The 24831-nt window shown below is 39.2% G+C and overlaps 1 protein-coding gene across 1 annotated transcript; it reads left to right on the plus strand.

Moving 5' to 3' along the window:
- Positions 1-5069: 5069 nt before the first annotated feature.
- Dppa3 (developmental pluripotency associated 3) lies at positions 5070-7957 on the plus strand. The gene is made up of 2 exons (XM_046448216.2): positions 5070-5304; positions 7695-7957. The coding sequence occupies exons 1-2, from the start codon at positions 5229-5231 to the stop codon at positions 7955-7957; spliced, it is 339 nt and encodes a 112-aa protein (XP_046304172.2). The 5' UTR covers positions 5070-5228.
- The last annotated feature ends 16874 nt before the right edge of the window (positions 7958-24831 follow it).

Genomic DNA, 24831 nt, shown 5'->3' on the forward strand with positions numbered 1-24831 from the left:
GGCTATTGTCTAGGAGTTTATTTGTTTTTTGGCATCAGGGATTGAACCCAGGGCGCTTAACCACTGAGCCATAACCCCAGCCCTTTTTATGTTTTGAGACAGGGTCTCAACTGAGTCGCTTATGACTTTGCTAAATTGCTGAGGCTGGCTTTTAACTCAGGGTCCTCCTGACTCAGTCGTCTGAGTTGCTGAGATTACAGGCATGTGCTACCATGCTTGTCTAGGAGTTTATATAATAATGTTAGAGGGGAGTTAGGTAGCCTTGAAGACCAGGGGCTAGAGATTTTTAAAAAGTGGTTTTTTGAGTCCAGTCACATCAGGGCTCCTGGTATTTATGTGCCCCTGACCAATAAGGATATTGATCACACCCTTTCACTCAGGAATTAGCTCAAGTTTCTGTTGCATACTTTCAGTCTCCAGTGGGGTCACTGGTCCTGATCTGTCTACTCCATTTGTTAACTGCTGGGGGTGTGGGGTACACCCTTGATCCTGTTTGCCTAACATTTCTATCTCCTCTCAATGCCACCCACCTGCCTCAAGTTCCCAAATTGCTAGGATTATAGGCAATTGAACTCAGGCACTTAACAACTGAACCATATCCTCAGCCCTTTTTATTTTTAATTTTGAGACAAGTTCTTGCTAAATAGCTTAGTGGCTCCCTAAATTGTTGAGGCTGGGTTTGAACCTGTGCTTTCCTGCTTCAGCCTCTTGAACTGCAGGGATTATAGGCATGCACCACCATGCCAGGTTTATACTTCTGTCTTCTGATCAGAACCCCTACTCCGTCTAGCACACGCCTCTTTAGTGGGCTGTGATATAGTATAGGGTCCCTAAATGTTTTGTACTAAGCTATTATATTATAAGAGGTTTGGGGATAAAGCTCAGAGATATAATGCTTGCTTAGAATGCAGGAGGCCCTGGGTTTGATTTCCAAGTTGGGGTTGGGTTGGGGGATTGGAGGTGATAATAACAAGAGGCAGGATTTTACCCCCTAGGATTAATATTTTTCATGTGGAATTTCAAAAATTAAGACATTATCAACTGGTGCAGTTGCACAGGCCTGTAATCCCAGTGACTCAGGAGGCTGAGTATGGGAAGTTGGAGGCCAATTTCAGCCTATTCAAATCCACTTGGTTCAAACAGCACTATGCAGGAGTGGATTGTGGAGGAGGGGCATTGAGAATGAGTGCTAAGGCAGTCCGTGGGTGTGTGTGTTACCAAAAGCTCAGTCCTGTCACCCATGCCAATCCAACAACGAGGACACAGTTTTGAGAGAAAGAAAAAAAATGTATTGCTTTGCTAGCAAAGGAAAAGTACAGGGGACTCCTGAGCTTTCTGCCCAGCAAGAGGAACAGGGGGACTTTTAAGGAGGTGATTCAAAGGCTACATCCCACCTCTTCTCTCTGGAGTTTAATTTATTATTAATTTGGGAGACAGTCACTTCTGAGGTCTTCAGGGGCCATCCCCAAAGTCTGGTTTACTTTGTTCCTGTGGTGGTGTGTTATCTGTTCTCAAGAACAGATAACATTGCCTGGGATGGGGAAGAAAGGCAATCCTATTTTCTCTGAGATTAGTCAGGGGAGAGATCAGGGAGGAGGGGAGAGAGGAAGAGAAACGTGCCTGTTTTAAAAATAAGTCACAGTGGCAGAGCAGCATGGACTATACTCAAAGCATAAAGTGGACACTATTACATGGGGGCTGTGTTCACACAAAGGGGGAAGGAGGAGAGAGACAAGAGACCCAGGCCACCAGGTTCACCATCCCAATAACCTTCCTTGGAAAGCAATGGGGGGCATGTTAGTAATTCATTAGCTGTGTGTCTCGGTAAAATTTTCAAAATATTTGCCCCCCTCTCCCACCTACCAGGGTTTATCTCTCTGCAATACTCATCACTACTTGCCCCTATGTTCTGGATGAAAGATTTGTTGTGCGTAGACAACAAATGCATGTTCCATCAGGACAAAACTTGTTCTTTTTTTTTTGGCATGTTGGGGAAGGAATCCAGAGACTCACACACAGTAAGTGTTCTACCATTGAACTACATTCCCAGCGGGGAGAATAAGAGTCAACTTCAGCCATTTTTGCTGTCTTGCCTCATAATTCTAAACCTCCTACAATTGGATTTTTGCTCTTACTTCTCCCCTGGAATTCTCAGACCCTGACATAGGGAGGGTCTCAGAACAAGAGGGAGGAAAGATGAGAGTAGAATAACAGGTACAAAATTCACAATACTGTAAAGCAGTGCAGCTTAAACCTTAGCAGGATCAGCTAGGAGGCTAGTTAAAATGCTGAAGGCTGAACCACAGTCTTTCATTCAGTGCATCTGGGTTAGAGTTTAAGAATTTGCATATCAGCAGGGCTGATGGCACACACCAGTGATCCCAATGACTGGGGAGGCTGAGGCATGAGGATGGAAAATTCAAAACCAGCTCAGCTATTTCCTTTTTTTTATGTTTATTTTATAGTTGAGCACAATATCTTTATTATTTATTTTTATGTGGTGCTGAGGATCGAACCCAGGGCCTCAAACGTGCTAGGCAAGCGCTCTATCACTGAGCCATAACCCCAGCACCACCCTTTTTTTTTTTAATATTTGATTTATTCGGGCCTGGGGATGTGGCTCAAGCGGTAGCATGCTCACCTGGCATGCGTGCTGCCGGGTTCGATCCTCAACACCACATACAAAAAGATGTTGTGTCTGCCGAAAACTGAAAAATAAATATTAAAAAAACTCACTCTCTCTCAAAAAAAATTGTTAAAAAACATAGTTGATTTATTCATACATTCAAAAACGTGAAGATTTTATTACGGACTGGACATAATACCAAATATATTACTGTTTTCAAACAAACTACATTGAATGAAAACTAAACATTTTATTTGACATGTAAGCATATATAATATTTTATAGAAAAAACTAGTAATAATTATATTGTGTCAAATATAAAACATTAGATTTCAATGATTTCCCTGAATGTCTTAGTTGCTTTTAAAAAGTATTTTCCTATATTTGGGGTAAGATTTTATTTCTTTTTTTTTCCTTGCTTTTTTTATTGGCATATTATAGTTGTACATAATTGATGGAGTTTGGTGTTACATACTCATACATACACACAATATAACCATAGGATTTGGCCAATCATTCCTCAGCAATTCCCCTCTTCCTCCTCACTTCCCACTCCTAGTTCCCTTTCCTCTACTGAGATCCATCCCCAACTTTATTTTCCTTTTTCTTCTCTAGCTTCTACACATGAGAGAAAATATACACCTTGATCAACTGAGTTTGACTTAATTCACCAAACATGGTGATCTCTAGTTCCATCCATTTTCCTGCAAATGCCGTAGTTTATTTTTTCTTTATCATCCTCAGCAATTTAGTGAACCCCTAAGCAACTGAGTGAGTTCCTGTGGGGGGAGAAGGGGGGAGTAAAACAAAAACGCAGCATTGGGGATGAACCCAGTGGTTAAGTGCCCCTGGGTTCAATCCCTTCCAATCAAAAGAAAGAAAGAAAAGAATTTGCATATCAAACAAGTTAACCAGGTGCTGTTGATACTGTCTCAAGACCACACAGTTGAGAACCACTTCAATAAAGTGTTGTGGCCCAGCGCAATAGTGCCCACCTAAAATCCCAGCAGTGCACGAGACTGACTGAGACAGGAGTCTGACTAGCCTCTGCAATGTGAGACACTGTCTCAAAAGAAAAAAAAAAAGGGCTGTGGATATAGCTCAGTGGTAAAGTACCCCTAAATTCATTCTCCAGTCCAACAAATAAAGTAACTGAGGTAGGAGAAAGGGTTAAAATGGACAGGCAGGAAAGTTGGGCTCCTTAGGCCAGATTTCTATTCAGCAGGGCTAAGAAACTCTAGATAAATGCCTGGCCTCATCAAGGGTCAGGCTGACTCCCATTAAAGCAGAAAAAATTGATAGTGAAACATCTGCTGTCTTGTACTTGGACCCCCAAGCAAAAAAGGGGGCACAGTAACTTGAATGGACCAAAGAATGCATAAAACATTCCTGAATACTGAGTGCCTTACCCAGGACTGGGTGAGAGGCTAGCTCCCTTAATTCTGTAGATTGATATGAACCTACGCATTAGCCACTCTCTGGTATCCCTTTCTTGGGACCCCTCCCTTTTAGGAGCTCTGCTTTCTTGCTTTCTCTTACTCTAATAAATCTGTTACTTTACTCTTACCCTTATGTCAGTGGATTTCATTCTTCAAATCCAGAAGACAAAGTATCCAACTCTATGCTCCGTCTGTAGCTACTCACCATCCAGAAATGTTCTTGATCATATAACTTCAACTTTTGCTTTTTACCAAAACAAGGTTTTTCATATTTTTCCCCATCATTTCCAGCTAAACAGGAAATGGAGAAGGGTGCACATTGAACAAAAGAAAATGAGAAGAAAACTGGGGGCTTGGTCTCCCACCACCTGTAATCAGTGATCAATTTTGATACTTTGCCAGAACTCAATCCAAGTATTTTGTGTGTGTGTGTGGGCAGAGAGTAGAATCTTATAAAATTAATTTTAGTTGCTCAGAAATGTTAACTGCAATTTACAGTCTACAAAACAAAGATTATAGATTAAAAATACGTGCCTAAAAACGTACATGTCAATAAAATATCAAGGTAGTAAAGTGTTTATAACAGATACTTGTTTATTTTTCTTCTTAGTAGAAGTTAGGGTGAAATTTCTAAGATTTAAAATGAATAAGGCAAGAAAAACTTTAAGAAAACTTTTTTTTTTTTTTTTAAAGAAAACAGTTGGAGAGAAACCTGCCAGTTTCTCTTCTAGAACTTTTAAATCCAGTTCACAAATCAGTACTGATCCCCTGGAGTAGAGTTTGGAAACAAAACCAAACAAAAAAGTTATATTTGAGGCAATTTCGGGATGATTTAGTCAAGCATACATACAGTTTCCAACAGATTTACCCTAGGGTGTGATTATTTTAATGCAGAGGGAATGAAGAATTATCCTATCAGTTCAAACTACGCCCACTTTAACTCACATGAATCCTTTAACCATTGGATCATTAACATTAAAATAGCCTGGAAGATTGACCTATCTGTAATTTAAAAGGAAACCAGACCTGAATTTTCAGATTGGCTCCACTGTCCTCACCAGCTGATGAAGTTTGAGGTTTTAGTCTCAGGGCTACAGTTTTTTTTTTTTTTCCTCCCAAGCAACAGAGGGAGCAACTTTTTTTGAGGGTTTGCTCACCTCCCAATGGATCCATTGCAAAAATTTAACCCAACCTCGACCCAGGAGTCTTTTCCGATGTCTGAAAATGAAGAAAATTCAGGTAAGTCAATGACCTTCTTGAGAGCAAGGGTTTTGGGCAGTCAAAAGCCTTTCTTCATTTCTTATATTAAGTCTTTCCAAAAGGTATTCCAAGTTAAGTAAATCTCAAAGGAGAGGAAGGCTGGGTGCATACTTTCCTTTGCTGAGAAAAAAATGGAGTTCAAAAAGGAACAAAAAGAGGGAAGTGGAAGGAGAATTGAGTATTTATGTTCACTATATTTAAGAAATCTTTAGACTTCTCCTCCTCCCTACTCCCTCCCTACCCCCGGTACTGGGGAGATTGAACATAAGGGTGCTCCACATGTTCTTCAATTGAGCGCCATCCCAGCCCTCTTTATTATTTATTTAGTACTGGGGGGGGGCGGTTTGAACCCAGGGGCGCTTTACCATTAAGCTAGATCCCGAGCCTTTTAAATTTTTATTTTATTTTTTATTTTTGAGACACGGTCTCGCTAAATTGATTAGGGCCTCATTAAATTATGGATGTTGGTCTCCAACTTGCAATCCTCCTGCCGAAACCTCCGTCGTCGTTGGGATTACAGGCGTGCAACCCAGCACTGGCAGTCTGTATATTTAAATTTTGAGACAAGGTATTACCAAAATGCTCCGGAACTTGCCATCCTCCCGTCTCAACCTTCAGCCTTTTGAGCCACTGAAATTCGAAAAACCAGACTTTTAAGTCCAGTTTCTGGAATAAAGAATGTTTCCAGGACGTAGTTTATCTTAAAACTTTTTTTTATTACTTTTGATAACAGGGATTGAACCCAGGGGCGCTTTACCACTGAGCCACATCCTCAGCTTTTTTTTTTTTTTTAAGACAGTCTCACTAAATTGCTGAGGCACGGTTTGAAATCGTGATCCTCCTGCCTCAGCCTCCCAAGCGTAGCCTACCACTCCGGGCCTAGGACGCAGTTTATGGGGGAGGTGTAGGATCAATATTTTCTTCCTCAGCAATTCAGGTCAGGAACGGTAGAAAATAACAAACATAGGAAACTCACATTTCACTTTAACCTGATCTTTTTCTCACCAACTTTTTCAGGAATGGCTTTCCATCTAAATTTCCCCTTTAAGAATGTTAATAACAGAATATAATAAAAACAGTTAATTGTACACTGGGTGGGGGGGAAGAATGTTAACAACAATCAAATGGCTCTTCTAGGGAAAATAAAAGGAAAGGGGCGGATTTACAAAACCTGGTGAATGTTCTGTGTGATGTAAATTGGTGGTAGGAGGAGACCCCGGGTTGCTTTCTCGGTCCGGGCTCCCGGGCCTCTTCCGGTGGAGGGATTCCACCTGGTCTTGGCTCCAGGGCACCTACAACGCCCTCTACCCGCCCTACCCCACAGGCCAAGCTGCCCTAGGCCAATACCCCAAACTACCCACAGGGCAATACCCTACCCACACTTATAGAAAAAAAAAAATTACCTGGGTAGGATATATGGGCAATTAGGGAGCGGCCGGCACTGACAGCCTTCCTCTCTGCCTTGCGGAGCCTGTCTGCCTCTTTGACTTCCTAGGAGTCCCGGTAGTCAGAACCGAGTGGAAAACAAAAATAGAGAAAGAGAATAATCTGTATAATATCCTCGGTCTCTCCCTCTTCATGAATCTGCCTCAGTGCCTGACATACACAAGGTGGGCTTCTTTTGACTCCTATTTTTCTGAGTTTTGTTTTGTGGCAGAAGGTTCCCAAGTTTAAGGACAGTCTAGGCAACTTAGGAAGACTCTTGTCTCAAAATGTTAAAAAACAAACAAACAAACAAAAAAAAGCAAGGAGGGCTGGGGGTGTAGTTAAGTGCTAGAGTACCTATAGGTTCAATCCTAGTACCCCACCCCCCACAAATCAGAAACCAGGGGTTTATTACCATCTGTCCCTGTGCAAAGAAATTTAGTTCTGCCTTGCCTCTTTTGGGGTAGGGGTTCTGGGTATTGAACTCAGGGTCCCTCTACCACTCAGCTACACTTTTTTTTTGAGTCAGGATCTTAAGTTGCCAAGACTGGCCTTGATCTTAGTGAGTTATCTTCCTGTCACAGCCTCTGGGATTACACCCTGAGAAGACTGGGACTTTGCATTGTTTCCTGTCATCTTCCATCCTGAGCAACTTCCTATACTAGTGCATTACTCCCGTCTGCTTTAAAAGCAGACCTAGCAGGAGACCCCGGCAGGAAGATTTCAATATTGAGACCAGCCTGGACAATTGAGACCCTGTCTTAAAATAAAAAATAAAGGGCTGGGGATGTGGCTCAGTGTTAGAGTGTTCTTGGGTTCAGTTCCCTGTAATGTACAAGCGTGTGTGCACCCATACACACAATCCAGACCTAGTTTGATTGTGGAGTAGTGACTTATCAATGATGCAAGTCAAACTAATGAATCTTACCTTCTTTCTCTTTCAGTGGACTCTCATCCGGTCAGTTCAGAAATGCTAGTAAAGAAACTTCATGACTTGACTCTGAATCCTTGTGCTAAATGGCCGTCCCCTCTGCCAGAAGGTCCACGCCAACCACTGGACAGGAGTGAGAGGGTCTTACTACGGGAGGTCAGAAAGGGCTTTCCCAACAGGCGGCGAGGAGTCCGGACATTGTTATCTGCACGGAAAGAGCTTGTGGAAAAATGGAGATATCTCCTAAGTGTAAGATTTTCCCAGATGAGTTTGTGATATGGGTAGGGCTATTGGATCTTCTGGGCAGATGGCACTGCCATCCCAGGATGATGTATACATTAAGATGTCAGCAGTGCTGAGTGGCAGTACTCAGGCTGGATAACTTACATCTTTAAGGCTCCCCCATTTCTCTTTTAGTGGGTATGTAACTTGTTTTGTAAACCCAGGAGCGCTTAACCACCGAACCATGTATCCTTAGCCTTTTTTATTTTTATTTTTTGGGGTAGAGCCTTGCTAAGCTGCTTAGGGCCTCAACCTTCTGAGTCCCTGGGATTATAGGTGTGTGCCACCATGCCTGGTTGTAACTTTTTCTTAGTTTTAAATAAAAATATATTTTTTTCTTTCCATGAAGCTTCAAAAACAAGAAAGAGAGAACAATCTTAAGGAAGTTCAGGTAATTTTTTTTTTTTCTTTGCTATAAGTGTGGGTAGGGTATATGGTTTGGTTTGGATTTTTGTTTGGAGAAGGGGGAATTGGCTTGAAGGTTTTTTGTTTGTTTGTTTGTTTGTTTTGTATCAGGGATTGAACCCAGGGGCACTTGACCACTGAGCCACATCCCCAGCCTTGAGACAGGGTCTCACTAAGTTGCTTAGGGCCTTGCTTAATTGCTGAGGCTGGCTTTGAATTTGGAGATCCTCCTGCCTCAGCCTCCCAAGCCACTGGGATTACAGGCCTGTGCCACCATGCCTGGCTGGCTTGAAAGTTCTGAATCCCCAGGAATTCTGGAGAAATCGGTCCATGTTTATAGTTGTTTATTTGATGCTGGGAATTGAACCTGAGTTTTTATTTTTTAGAATGGTTTTAAGTTCACTGCAAAATTGAGCAGCAAGTAGAGTTTCAGTATACCCCTTTCAGAATAAGGTGTGGATAAAGAGCATAGATATTTGCATGAATTCACTTCCTGAAAGAGATGTATACCACCTCACACATAGCCTCCCCAACCATCAACAACAGAATTGACATATCACCCAGTGCATATTTGACATTAGGGTTCACTCTGTTATGTTTGTACTTACAAGTGCTTCATAAACATGATCTTCGTAATGGTACCATGTTGTAAGACAAACTCCTAAACCTAGTGTCCAGAGTGAGTTACATACAAGGAATTCAGAGAATTAAGACTGAAATAGTTTTTTACTAACAAGTCTGCATCTGTTGTCATTATAAAATGACCCACAAGCTGGCATGGTACCCATATGTTTCATTCCTCTTTTTTATACCCCTAAGTTGTTTTTTGGTTTTTTTTTCCCCCCCAGTGCCCAGTACTAGGGATTGAACCCACACACACTCTACCACTGTTTTTATTTTCAGATGGGATCTCCCTAAGTTGCTAGGCTGGTCTAGTAAATATGGTCTTCCTGACAGTCTCCCTAGTTGCTGAAATTAGATTGCACTTGGTCAAAGGCTAACTTTATAAACAATAGATTTGAGAGTTTTTTATACTTCTTTGAGGTATAATACGATTAATCTAATTTCATTATTTCTTTCAGAGTGAATCACGAAGTGTACCATTCAAATGTACCTGCAGTTTTTGCGAATATCATGGATGGGATCCTTCTGAGAATGCTAGAATAGGGTATGATTAGGACACAGAGTCAATATAGGCGTAAATTGTACTTGTTCTTCATGATGGTAATTTTAGGCACACTTTTCTATGCTTAGACTGCATACCAATGATTTTGAATAGCTTATGTATGAGTTCTGTGATGTCTTTATTCTTTTGCATCCTTTTTTTTTTTTTTTTTGGTGTTAGGGATCCCTTCATGCCTTAATGCCAGTAATTTATAAGGAATCTGAGCAGTTAAAATGTGCATAAATGATTTCAATATACTTTAGTTTTACTTTTCTGTTTGACTCAAAGAAGTACCAATAGGTCTCAAGTCTTCCTGGAGATTTGAAAAGCCTGAAATCTGAAATAAAACTCAGGAACTGGAAGAGATGTAAAGAGAATATTGGATAGTTTGATTAGAGTGTAATAATTAGAGTAGATAATTAGATTTTCTGGTTTTCAAAAATTTGAGTTGCAGTAAAAAGAAATTTTGATGTGCTGTTTTAATTTTCAGTAGCAAATAAATGTATATATAGAGGAACTTATTGATCAATTTGAGTATTTTATACAAATTCTTATTCCTGGTTTTATACTTTAGAAAAGTTTTTTTTTTTTTAAGAGAATTTTTAATATTTTTTTATTTTTCGGTCGACACAAACCCAGTGCCTCACTCACACATGCTAGGTGAGCACTCTACCATTGAGCTCCAACCCTAGCTCAGTGTTTTGCTGTATAGTGAATGAACAATTTAATCTCACATTTCTAGAGTGTAAATATCTGGTAATATTTTGTGATATTATTCACTGGAAGGAACTTTGAGTAAGGTGTGGATAAAGAGTATAGGTATTTGCATGAATTCACTTCCTGAAAGAAATCTCAAAATGAAAGGAGCTAAAAGGGAAGTGGGAGTTTTGGAAATTGCTGATAGGTGCAGAGAGGTTTCCCTCTCATGTCAGATAATTCTGTAGCTGCTGTCAGCTGGGAGTCCTAATATAGTTAATTTTTGAAAATGCCTACATGGAGATTGCCTCAGATTCTACAAATTGAGGGCTTAGTCCCATAAAACTCCACTTCAGATGCCAATCAAGCCTGGGTTATAGCCTATGCTTCTGCCTGGCCAGCTGTAAATAAATGTTCCTGCATCTCTCTCCTGGGGTTCAATGAATTTGCTAGAGCAGCTCACAGAACTTGGGGAAGCACTTGAGGATCCGCTGGAGGAGGTGCATAGGGCAAGATATGAAGGGACACAACACTCTCCAGAAAACTGTTTTATTCTGCTATTGGAAATCCTCAGAATTTAGTCCTTTTGGATTTTTATGGGAGTTCATTACATAGGTATGATTACTTCATTGACCATTGGCTTATCAGCCTTTCTCCTCACCAAAGGTTACCAGAAGGGTGGGACTAAAAGTTTCAGTAATCTATCACTTGATTCCCCTAGGTAACCAGTCTTTCATTCTGAAGCTAGGAGTCCCCAGTCTCCAGTTAAACTATAATACCAAAGGTATTACTTGGACTTCAGGTTGTCACTTATGTGCTGTGGCTTTAGTTATCCACATCAATGTCAGTCTGAAAATTTTAAACGGAAAAATTATAGAAATAAACATTAAGAAATAATATTATGGAAAATTGTTATATTTGATTAGCTACTACTAATCTCACTTTGCCTAATATATAAATTATACTTTTATCCCTATACATATATACCTATCATAAAGTTTATGTAAAGTTCAGTACCACCCCAGCGTTTCTGTGGGGGTTTTGGAATGTATCCCCTGTGAGTAAGGGGGGGCTACTTTGTCAGGAATTGCAGGGCACAGGGGTAAAAACCAAATACATTTTGCATATCAAAGGAGCAAATTGAGAATCTATGATAATGAAATATCCCAAGAGGCAATGTCATCCAATGGTATTTAACTTTTTTTTTAAATGACACGTGCATAGATCTGACATTCTTTTGGGGATAAAAATAGTTTGCCTTTTTTCCTCCAGCTGACATGTGTTCAGAGTGATAGAAAATCTAAGTTGGGGGGGCTTGGGTTGTGGTTCAGGGGCAGAGAACTTGCCTAGCATGTGTGAGGCTCTGGGATGGATTCTCAGCACCTCATATAAATAAATGAACAAAATAAAGGTCCATCAACATCTTAAAAAAAAATTTTTAAAGTTTAAGTTGGGTACCGCGGCCCAGGCCTACAATCCCAGTCACCTGGGAGACCAGAGGATTACACACTGGAGGCCAATCTGGCCATTTATTGAAACCCTGTCTCAAATTCAAAAAAGGACTGGGATGTTGCTCAGTGGAAGAGTACAATAAATGTTTAATCCCCAATGTGGGATAGGGGTATTGGGAAAGGAGGCTCCCTGCTTTCCTTTTTTTGAATGCAGAAGAGCCCTTTAGTAGTCTCGGGCATATGGAAAATGCTCAAAAAAGCATTCATTTGCTATTTATGATACTGGGATCTAAGCCAGGACCTCATGTGTGTTGGGCAGGTAAATAAGTACTGTATCACTGAGTACTTGGCACTGATTTTATGGATGAATGTGTGAAGTGATTGTTTTTTGTTTTTCAAATTGGAATCAATAACAGCTTACTGAAAATTTTTAAGGGCTCTCCTTTTTCAAAGTTATACATTCACAAAGCATTAATTAGCTATTTGTAATGGTGGTTGCCAATCTCAGAACATTTCCATGGAAAATGTCCCATTCATAAGTAAATCTTCATCATCTTGCAAATTGCCTTCTGAGGTAAATCACAGTGAATACCATTCCAACCCCATTTTTCCGTTTTGGAATGAAAATTTACTATAACACAAGACTTCCTTGTTAGGATCATTAGGTCCCCCTGCATGCCAGAATCTAAAAGGGAGAAAAAGGATGAGGACATTCTTTAAATAGTGTTTCTTTTTTTTTTTTTTTAAAGTTTAAATATTGAGGAGGGTAGAATTGAAAAGTGTCGAAGTTAAAGTCAACATGAACCCAAAATATTCTTTCCCCACATTTCTGTATTGTAGTGGCACCCCCCTCTTCCACAGGAAATCTTAATTAAGCTTCTCCAGAATTCTTCACCAAAACTGATCTTAGAACTATCAGTACAAGAATTTCTACAAAAGAGTTCAATGTAGTTCAACTACTTATTTCCTGTTACTCTACCTCACTTGGCCTTGAAGAGATTAACACTCAAGGTGCTGAAGGCCCCTTTACTAGTTTTTCACAAACATTTATGGACTTAATATAAATAACATAATAATTTGTAGAAGTGTGCTTGCAAATGCAGAGTGTGCTAAGAAAAACATTCTTTTAATTAGGCCCCTGGCTTTGAACTGGAGCTTCAGAGTAGAGGTTACTAATTGGGCTCCATGGTAACTGTTAGCAGGGGGAGGGAAAAAGGGGGGAGAAGAAGCCTTCCCCTTCTCAGGCTCTGTCCTTGACCAGAACAGGGAAAGAAAAAGCTGTTTTTGTGTCAGCTTCTGCAGACTGGATTTCTGAGCACCTCTCCCTACATACTGGGTACAAAGTTCTGAAACTGCTTGAACTGGGGGTTCAGGGAGATTAATTGATTACAGTGAAAGCTGTACCCTCTGAACTTGGCTGCAGCCAAATAAAACTGTTTACTGCCGTCTTCGGTGTCTTGCCTTATCTGTCTCCTACAGTATTTTTTAAATCTTCATGTAGTCCTCCTTCACCTGAGTCTCTGATATTTCCTCTGAAAACTGTTCCCCTGTATGACCCTTGATTCAGGAATTCTTTATCTAATTCTGTACTCAACATGGCATTTTTGTTGTAAGGTGTCTGATCAACCCATTGCTAATGCCTGTGACCCTCTAGATCAGTCATCCCCGTATAATACTCAAAATCTTTATTCAGATGTTGGATGATGAAATTCTAAGGAAAAGAAAGGAGTCATGATTTTGGAGAACTTAAATTGAACTGAGTTTTTTATTTTTTTGTATTGGGAATTGAACCCAAGAATGCTTAACCATTTTTATTTCAGACATGGTCTCACTAAGCTGTCCAGGGTGGCCTCAAGCCTATGATCCTCTTGCCTCAGCCTCCTGATTTGCTGGGATTATAACATGTGTGCCATTGTGTCAGGCTGATCAATGAATTTTATATCGACTCAGTTTCCTTGTTTACTAAATGACCAGATATTGTTTTTGTGCTGAGAATCCATCCCAGAGCCTGTCCTAGACTAGTGCTTGAGCCACATCCCCAGCTCTTATTGGTTCCTGATTATGGGTACTAGGAATTGAACTGAGGGTACTTTACTACACAGCCACATCCCTAGGACTTTTCTTTTTGTGGTGCTGGGGATTGAACCCAGGGCCCTGTGCATACAAGGCAAGCACTCTATCAACTGAGCTATATTTTTTGTTTTGACACAGGGACTCACTAAGTTGCTGAGGCTGGCCTCAAACTTATGATCTCCTGCCTCAGCCCCCTAAATTGCTGGGATAATAGGTCTGAGACACTATACCTAATTTGATTTTTTTAAAGTCTTCATAATATTCTTTTTTTTGTAAGGTAGTTAATTACTCTTTTTGCAGGGGAGGTGGTGGATATTCCCCACAGGCACTTTAATATTGACCTATATCCACAGGCCTTTTTATTTATTTATTTATTTATTTTTGAGATATGATCTCACTAAGTTGCTTAGGCCCTCACTAATTTGTTAAGGCTGGCCTCAAATTTGTGATCCTCATGCTTCAACCTCCCAAACTGCTGGGGTTACAGGTGTGCATACTGTGCCTACTGGTGGTTAATTATTCTTAAGCATTTCTATATAAATGCATTTTATATAATTGGTTAATATCAATGCTGGTATTAATGTTGAATGTAATGTAATGAGACTTCTACTTTTTCTGGGGGGTGGGTTTGAACCCAGAGCATTCTGTATTCTAGCCCTTTTAAAAATGTTTTATTTTCAGACAGGGTCTTGCTAATTTCCCCAGGCTGTGATCCTCGGATCTTTGGGATTGCATGTGTGCACCACTGTGCCCCACTGGGACTTCCATTTCTATTATTATTATATTATTTTTAGTTGTCAATGGACCTTTATTTATTTATATGCGGTACTTATTTATTTATATGAAAATTGAACCCATTGCATCACACATGGTAGACAAGCACTCTAACACTGAGCTACAACCCCAGCCCTCCACTTCTAATAATGGTGGACTAAGTAGTTTGGGCTTAAACCTCTTAATGAAGTCAACTACATAAACTGAATGAAATATGAAAAAACTGAATGTTTCAAAATGAGCTCACAGAATAGTGAAAAGTTACAAGATCAAGATGCCAAAGAGAATTTTTTTGGAAATCCAGAGAAAGGAGAATGAAAGTTATGGCCACTTTTGAATCAGAAGAAGCAGATAAAAGATAGAACATCATCTTTTTTTTCCTTTCTTCTTTTTCCTTTGCCCCCCAGGATGCTAATGTTTAAACTTACTTTAAAACTTTGATTTTATTTCTTTATTTCTTTTTTTTGTACTGGGAATTGAACTCAGCATAGCTACATCCCTACCCCGCATTCGAGGGAAGCTCTCTACCAACTGAGCTATCCCCAGTCTTTCTTATTTTTTGAGGCAGGGTCTCACTAAATTGCTGAGACTGGCCTTGAACTTGTGGTCCTCTTCCCTCAGCCTCCTGAGTTGTTGGGATTACAGGAGTATGTCACCATACCAGGTGCCCAGTGTTTACTGGTATATTTACTAATCCCTAGGTGATTAAATAATATTATTATTATTTTGGTACTGGGGATTGCATTCTGGGTTGCTTAACCACTGAGTCACATCCCAGACCCCCCCCCTTTTTTTTTAATATCTATAGACAGGGTCTTGCTGAGTTCCTTAGGGCCTTGCTAAATTGCTGAGCTGGCTTTGAACTCATGATCCTCTTGCCTCAGCCTCCCTAGCTTTTGGGATTACAGATGTGCACCGCCATACCTGGCAGTTATTTCACTCTTAACAGGGACTGGTAAACTTCATGGAAAGATCCAAATAGTAAATATTTTAGGGTTTTGTTTTTGTTTTATGCTTCTAGAGACTGAACCCAGGGGTGCTTTGGCACTGACCTACATCCCTACCCCCTTATTTTTTTAAAAAAATTTTGAGATAAGTCTCACAAAGTTTCTGAGGCTGGCCATGAACTTGCGGTACTCTTGCCTCAGCCTCCTGAGTTGCTGGGATTACATATGCGTGCCATCAGGTCCAGCTATGTTTTAGGTCACAACTACTTGACTCAGCTTATTGCAGCATGAAAGTAGTTATTGACAGTCACTAAAGAAATGAATGTGGTGGTGTTCCAAAACAATATTTATTTACAAAAGCAGGTAGCTGAGCTGGTAGGGTTTCCCCCAAGGGACTTAATTTTCTATCACCTGCTTTAAACCCACAAACATGATTTTACAGATGAATTCATCATAGGTATTCATTGGTCATATATAAACCCACATATTTAGCAAAAAATAATCCTGAAGGCTGGGGATATAGCTCAGTTGGTAGAATGCTTGCCTCTCATGCATAAGGGCCCTGGGTTCAATCCCCAACACCATACACACAGACATACACATACATGCAAAAAAAAAATTGAAAATTTTCTATTTGTCTTTATTATAGATAAAAATATTCTTCAGAGTTTACCACCCATCACAAAGAATGAGGCTAGAATAAGATGAACTTGAGTTGCAACCTAATTTTCTGCTCTTTAATTATGGGAAACTTATAAAATCACTCTGAGTCTTAAATATTTCTCTTTTCACATTTCTTACTCAATTTTGAGAGGTTGAAGTAACATACCTAATACATGCAAAATATTTAGGGGCAGTTAGTGTTGGAAAACTCTCTAGGTTGGGGTATAGCTCAGTGTTAGAAGCCTACAAGTTCAGGTCCTGGGTTCAATCCCTAGTACTGAACAAAAACAAACAAACAAAAAAACCACAAAGAAACAGTTTTTGCTCCTTAGAAACACCAGCCTGTGCAACTGGTCAATACTAAAGAGATCAAACACATTTTCTTTAACAAATTATGAAGTTTAATTTAAGCTATGTGAAAATATTGTTTTGATACATTTCATGCCAAAACATGTTTATTTATTGGTATGTATTATACTAAAAAAGCCAGTCTAGGGCTGGGATTGTGGCTCAGAGGTAGAGTGCTAGCCTAGCATGTGTGGGGTGCTGGGTTTGATCCTCAGCACCACATAAAAATATATTCACCTATAATTATATATATATATATATATATATATATATATATATTTTTTTTTTTTTTTTTTTTTAAAAAGCCAATCTAGAAGAATATCAGACTTTCATCACAGCTCCACTTTTCTTTGGGTACTGGAGATTGAACTTCCCCACAGATGGGTGCTTCCCCACAGATCTATATCCTTGTGGGTGTTTCTCCACAGAGCTATATCCCCAGTCCATATTTTTTATTTGGAGATAAGTCCTTGTTAAATTGCTCAGGTTGGCCTAGAACTTGGATCTTCCTGCCTTAGCCTCCAGAGTTGCTGGGATTACAGCTGTACACATCTGTGTCCAGCTCACAGCACTATTCTGACAAGTCTGCTTGTGCTTGCTCCTTTATGTACTCTCTAACACTGTACACACTAAACTTATCAGAATACATTTCCCAGGGATCCTACATTGAAAAGTTTTAATCTCCAAAAGTAGATTTGGTTGGCTGTGAAACCATTAAAATATGTATGAAGATATTTGAAGACCAAATAACATGTAGAGACTAAGTTGTTGCATGTAATTACAGTCAGTGTCTGCAGGTATGCTGCTCTTAAAAGGTCGAAGTCTTAAAGGGAGATTTTCATAAAAGTAAACTGTGGCATTTGGAATTTTCAAGTTTTTAGTTTCGGTCATGAAAGGCCAAGGTTCCTTGTCGGAGATTAAAATGCACACACACAGATAGCAGTGACAAAGATGAAGCACTTGGGCTGGGGATGTGGCTCAAGCGGTAGCCCGCTCGCCTGGCATGCGTGCGGCCCGGGTTCGATCCTCAGCACCACATACAAACAAAGATGTTATTTCCGCTGAAAACTAAAAAATAAATATTAAAAATTCTCTAAAAAAAAAAAAAGATGAAGCATTTTACTGCAAGCTGGTGCTAGTTTATATAGAAAGTGAGAGTTATCTTAAACCAGGAAGCTCCCGGGGCCAATCATAGTAAAAGTCAGGTCATCACCTACTGTGCACGCACGTCCACCCTGCATAAGATTCATGGGGGGCACGAGCTGTCCACGATCACGGAAGATGGGAAGACCAATTAGAAAGTTTTCAAAACAACTTGTTATCCACCCACTGGCAACTTGCCCGCCACCTAATGCAACATCATTAGGGGCTCCTTATCTGAAAGGCCCTGGGAGTTCTAGCCGCCCACTGGCAATTTGTCCACCACCATGTTTGAAAGGCCCGGGGAGTTCTCAGGAAGACTCCCAACAGGTCATCTTTGGGGAGTGTCAGCTGAAATTAATAAGTAAAATGACTCTATAGTGAATTAAATCAGTTTATTCTATAGCTGAAGATGGATGTTAAGAAATTTGGTCTTGCATGGTTGCCATGGCACACACATGTAATCCCAGATACTCTAACAGGTAAAAGACTAACGTATTATAGGCCAGGTTAGAGATGACTTAGGTGGAAAAAGAGTCACATATGGAATAAGCTACCATTTATACTTGATTAGTTGGTATTAAGTGACTAATAGAGTCAGAGTTCAGGAAGCAGATTGGAAAGATTACTGGGAGCCTAAATTCAAGAAATAATTTAGACGTGTTCTTTTTCCTTTTGATACCAGGGATTGAATCCAGAGGCGCTTAAGCTCTGAGCCACAACTCCAGCCCATTCTTTTATTTTGAGACAAGTTTTCACACTAAATTGCCAAGGCTGGGTTTTGAACTTTGGATCTTCCTGCCTCAGCCTCTCAGTCTTTGGGATTACAGGCGGGCACCTGCAGATGTGTTTTTTTTTGTTTTTGTTTTTTACATGTGTTCTTAAAGCTACAGGAAGAGAAGTTAAAAGAAAGAGCATTTGGTGAATACCAGCCTCTCATGTTCAACTGGGACAGTTAAACTAAGTGATAGTTTTTGACAAACTTATGGGGATGACAACATTAAATACTTCAGTCTTTCTTATCCAGTATATAATGTGATTATGTCACAGGTGAATATATAATTATTATTCTGCTCTAAGGAAATATGATTGAGAAGGCAATAAGAAATCTAGGGAAATTACAGGGTAAAGAAGCATTATTAACTAAAGAGAAATCAGCAAGACAACAATAGGTCATCTCCAGTCATGTCCATCAGTAAGAGATATTGGAAATCTGGAGGAATATTGTATAGAATCCAAACTTGGCTCAGAAAGATGAACAGAATTTGCTTGAGTAATGGAAGACTCTATTAGGGGAAATCTAAAGGAGTTTTGTGGGTGGGGAATGGAAAGAAAAAGAAAAAATGTCTTGTTCAGAAATCAAAGAAAAATGAAAGCCTTCAAAGATCACTTTAAATGTCATAGAGAACAAGTAGGGGGTGGTGGTGCTTGCCTGTAATCCCAGCAACTCTAGAGGCTGAGGTAGGCAGATCACAAGTTCGAGGCCAATTTTAGCAATTTAGGGATACCTTGTCTGGAAAAAAAAAAATTAAAAAGGCTGGGGATGTGGCTTAGTGGTTAAGCATCCCTAGGTGCAATCTACAGTTTTAAACTAAACAAAACAGAAGGAAAAGAAACAATTTCAGTAGGTTGAAATTACAGCTGGACAGTCTTAGAAGTAGAGTAGCACAGAATGGAAAGGAATACTGTTATTAAAATAAAACTAGTTTCTTAAGGCCTGAAAAATTCAAAACTTGAGGAAAGACAATGTTCGTAGTAAGACAACATAGTGGGAGACATATTCTTCACCAGGGAAGATCAGAGTCTTTAGCATAGTAACTCTAGATAAGTGTCTGCTGAGAATATCTGAATGGACCCAAATGTCCCTCAAAAGCAGATCAAAGGCAGCAATAGCTCTCATTGGGCACAGAGCTGAAATTTTCTTGTGAAATGGTTAAAATAATTAATTTTTATGTTAGTTATTATGATATAAGATGTTACTACAACATTTTTTTTTTCTTTTTTAAAAGATGTGAGATGTAGATAATGGGAATCTCATGTAAACCTCAGTGTAAGCCATTATCAACGTTGCTAATTTCTCAGCTTCATAAGAAAGTAGGACTGTTTGCTTTTAAAAATCTTTATGCCGGCTGGGGATGTGGCTCAAACAGTAGCGCGCTCACCTGGCATGCATGCGGCCTGGGTTCGATCCTCAGCACCACATACAAACAAAGATGTTGTGTCTGCCGAAAACTAAAAAATAAATATTAAAAAAATTCTCTCTTTCTCTCTAAAAAAAAAAAAGTCTTTATGGTAGCTGGGGATTGAACCCAGGGCACTTTACCACTAAGCTACATCCCTAGTGTGTATTATTTTATATTTTGAGATAGGGTCTCACTAAATTGCTGAAGCTGGCGTGGAACTTCCTATCCTCCTGCCTCAGCCTCTCAAGTAGCTGGGGATTAAAGGTGTACAGCCAGCAATGTACAAGTGTACCCTTTTCCCCACATCCTCGCCAGCACTTGTTGTTTGACTTCATAATGGCTGCCAATCTAACTGGAGTGAGATGGTATCTTAGGGTGGTTTTGATTTGCATTTCTCTGACTGCTAGAGATGGTGAGCATTTTTTCATGTACTTGTTGATTGATTGTATGTCCTCCTCTGAGAAGTGTCTGTTCAGGTCCTTGGCCCATTTGTTGATTGGGTTGTTTGTTCTCTTATTGTCTAATTTTTTGAGTTCTTTGTATACTCTGGATATTAGGGCTCTATCTGAAGTGTGAGGAGTAAAGATTTGTTCCCAGGATGTAGGCTCTCTATTTACCTCTCTTATTGTTTCTTTTGCTGAGAAAAAACTTTTTAGTTTGAGTAAGTCCCATTTGTTGATTCTAGTTATTAACTTTTGTGCTATGGGTGTCCTATTGAGGAATTTGGAGCAGCCAATTTGGAAAGCAGTATGGAGATTTCTTGGAAAGCTGGGAATGGAGCCACCATTTGACCCAGCTATTCCCCTTCTCGGTCTATTCCCTAAAGACCTAAAAAGAGCATGCTACAGGGACACTGCTACATCGATGTTCATAGCAGCACAATTCACAATAGCAAGACTGTGGAACCAACCTAGATGCCCTTCAATAGATGAATGGATAAAAAAAATGTGGCATTTATACACAATGGAGTATTACTCTGCATTAAAAAATGACAAAATCATAGAATTTACAGGGAAATGGATGGCATTAGAGCAGATTATGCTAAGTGAAGCTAGCCAATCCCTAAAAAACAAATGCCAAATGTCTTCTTTGATATAAGGAGAGTAACTAAGAACAGAGTAGGGTCGAAGAGCATGAGAAGAAGATTAACATTAAACAGGGATGAGAGGTGGGAGGGAAAGGGAGAGAGAAGGGAAATTGCATGGAAATGGAAGGAGACCCTCAGAGTTATACAAAAGTACATACAAGAGGAAGTGAGGGGAAAGGGAAAAATAATACAAGGGGGACAAATGAATGTCAGTAGAGGGGGCAGAGAGAGAAGAGGGGAGGGGAGGGGAGGGGAGGGGGGATAGTAGAGGATAGGAAAGGCAGCAGAACACAACAGACACTATTATGGCAATATGTAAATCAATGGATGTGTAACTGATGTGATTCTGCAATCTGTATATGGGGTAAAAATGGGAGCTCATAACCCACTTGAATCAAAGTGTGAAATATGATATATCAAGAACTATGTAATGTTTTGAACAACCAACAATAAAAAATTAATAAATAAATAAATAAATAAAGGTGTACAGCCAGGCCCTTATCTAAAGATGGATTTCCCCCTTTATATATTCAAAGGACTCTGTTTATCTCCTAAAGGCTTTCTTTGCACTCTGGATTGCCTGCAGGATCACCTGGCATAATTACTTTCTCCTCCATTTTCTAATTCCTTTAGATACCATTTTGCTGCTAGAAATTTAAAGTGGCCATAAAAATTTGTATCTGGATTAAATTATGCTCTAGGTTCTGGAATATAATTTGTTTGAAATAACAGCTAAAATTTGGGGGTTTTAGTACGCATGTAAAAGTTTGAAGATGGTTGGTACTGTGATAATCTCCAAGGCTCTATAAATTTGCACGTTTTAAGGAAGAAAGCTTCAAGCTAAGCATGGTAGTATGTGCCTGTAATCCTCCTCTTCAGAAGGCGGAGGATTTACTACATGCATGAGCTACCACATCCTGGTCTATGTTATTATCTTTCAATGTGCATTATTTAATAAGTAATTAAAACCTATTTTATCAATCATAGGAAATATTTAGGCCAGTTAGAGTCAATTTTCTTATTTCACTGTTTCTAATGTTTATTTTTAATTTCCAACAATAAAATAATATGCTAGCTGTTAGACCAATTAATGTTTAAAATATATACCTTCATTTTTCTTTTTCTTTTCTTTTTTTCTTTGACTCTTTTATTTATTTATTTGGATTCTTTTATTTATTTATTTTATTATTATTATTTTTAAAATACACGACAACAGTGGAATGCATTACAATTCTTATTACACATATAGAGCACATTTTTTTTTATTTTCAAAAACAACTTTATTCATGACACATATTAAAAAAAAAATTCCCACCCCCTGGAAATGAGCTAAAAAAATACACAAAATCCACTTCCCATCTCCCCATTCCCACTTCCTCCCATTCCCTCCAAATAAAAGGGAAAAAAAGGCAAAGGAAAAAAACAAAACAAAAACTGAAAAACAAACCCCCCCCCCAAAACCCCCCAAAACAAGGTAGTGCATTTCCCCAGGGGGAAGGGGAATTTACACTGGAGCCACTGGGAGCTGAACAGAGATCTTCCTGCTACAGAAACCTGCAAAGAAAGACACTCAAAACAGAAAAAGAAACACAAAAGGAAACAAAATAGATCACCAGGCAATCTGGAGGGGCAGGGAGCCAGCAGAACAGTTTGGTGTCCTTTCAGAGCCTGGGTAAAAAAAACCCCTCCAACCACCCATGCCCACCTACCCTTGAGCAGCCCCCAAGGGGGTGAAGTGGGGCAGGGAAACATGGGAAACAGCTTGCAGTTGAGAAGGAGCACATGTTTTTGTATCTCAGTATATAAAGTATGTTCACGCCAATTTATGCCATTATACATGTACTTTGTTTTTTTTGTTTGTTTGCTTTTTGGGTTTTTTTTTTTTTTTTTTTTTTTGCATTACAATTCTTAATACACATATATACCACAATTTTTTATATCTCTGTTTGTATGTAAGGTATGTTGACACCCAATTCAAGTCTTCATACATGTACTTTGTATAATGATGACCATCACATTCCACCATCCTTGCTAATCCCCTGCCCCCTTCCTTTCCCTCCCATCTCTCTTCCCTATCTAGAATTAATCTATTCCTCCCATGCTCTCCCTCTCTACCCCACTATGAGTCACCCCCCTATATCAGAAAAAATATTTGGCATTTGTTTTTTCCTTCCTTTTTTCATTAAAAGTTTGATCATGTGCCAGCCTCAGTAGCACACGCCTGTAATTCCAGAGACTCAGGAGGCCAAGGCAGGAGCTCGAAAGTTCAAAGCCAGCCTCAGCAATTTAGCAAGTCTCTGAGTAACTTAGTAAGACCTTGTCTAAAAATAAAAAAAAGGACTGGAAAGTGGCTCAGTGGTAAAGCATTCAATCCTCAGTACCCAAAATAAAAAAATTTTTTTTTGATCATGTTTATCAAAATTAGTGTAATTCAGATTTTTTGGGGGAGGAGGTACAGAGGACTGAATCCAGGGGTACACCACCACTGAGACACATTCTCAGCCCTAAGTTTTATTTTTTGAACAGGATCTCACTAAATTGTGCAGGCTGGCCTTGAACTTTTGATCCTCCTGCCTCATCCTCCAGAGTTGCTGGGATTATGGTGTGGGACATGTCACATTTGGCAGAATTTCTGAATTTTTACATATTTTTTCCAATTAATTATTTTATAAATCAAGCTAACTGTATTTCCAAATTACAGTTAATTGTATCACTGTAAATACCTTTTCTAAAGTAATATAATGCCTTGTATTTTATTTTATTTTTGTTACTGAGATTGAACTTAACCACTGAGTATATCCTCAGCTTTTTTTTTTTTTTTAAAGAAACAGAGTCTTGCTGATTTGCTTAGGGCCTTGCTAAATTGCTAAGCCTGGCTTTGAACTCGCCATCCTCCTGTCTCAGCCTCTTGAGCTGGGATTATAGGGGTGCACATGGCAGTATTTTAGTTTTTGTTTTGTATGAAACATAATGTTAGCTATATGTTATTACAAAGTAGATAACAATAATTATTATTTACTTATTTATTGATAAGTGGGGATTGAACTCAGAGCCTTATGCCTGCTAGGAAAGCATAGGTTCTACAACACAACTATGTTCCCAGTCCTAAGACATTTTCTTTTATTTTTCTTTCTTTCTATTTTTTTTTTTTTTGGTACCAGAGATTGAACTCAGACATGATTAATCACTGAGCCATATATCCCCTCCCATTTTTACTTTTACTTTTTGAGACAGGGTCTTAAGACATTTTTTATGGACTTATTTTATTAGAGCTTATATATATATATATATATATATATATATATATATATATATATATATATATTTTTTTTTTTTTTTTTTTTCAGTACCAAGGCTTGAACCCAGTGCCCAGTGCCCAGAGCTCTATCACTGAGCTACATCTCCATTCTGGGGTTACATAACTTAAATTTGACTTCTCTAACAGCATCATGGAAGATGAATTTGGAGTTTTTCAGTTTATTCCACCACTCCCCAAATGCATACTAATAAGCTTATGTGAAAAGTTAGAATTTTTTTGACCCCATAAATCTAACTGGACTGACTGGTTTCATAGTAAGGGTGCTTTGCTATTTAACCACTGTTAAAGCAAATGTGAAAAAAAGAACAAAAATTAAAAAGCAAACCATTCTCTCTTCCCCTATTTTACCATAGCCTATTTTGTCTCCTATTTTATAGTGAATTGAGGAAGAAACTCTTGTTGCTTCATCTTTTACAGGTTTCTCTCTAGGAGTCAAGATTGAGTTATTTTATTCTTTTATTATTTTGCAGTTCTGGGAGTCCAACTCAGGGTCTTGTGAATGCCAGGCAAGCTCTCTACCACTGAGCTACATCCCAGCCATCATTGTCTATCTTATAGTTTGGAGTTTCTTTCTTTAGAGGATGAGGCCATTGAAGCATTTTTTAGGTGTGACTCCC

The sequence above is a fragment of the Marmota monax genome, unplaced genomic scaffold, assembly GCF_021218885.2.
Source record: "Marmota monax isolate L192 unplaced genomic scaffold, Marmota_monax_Labrador192_F-V1.1 WCK01_AAM20220418_F8-fsc00315, whole genome shotgun sequence".
In the NCBI taxonomy this organism is placed as follows: Eukaryota; Metazoa; Chordata; class Mammalia; order Rodentia; family Sciuridae; genus Marmota; species Marmota monax.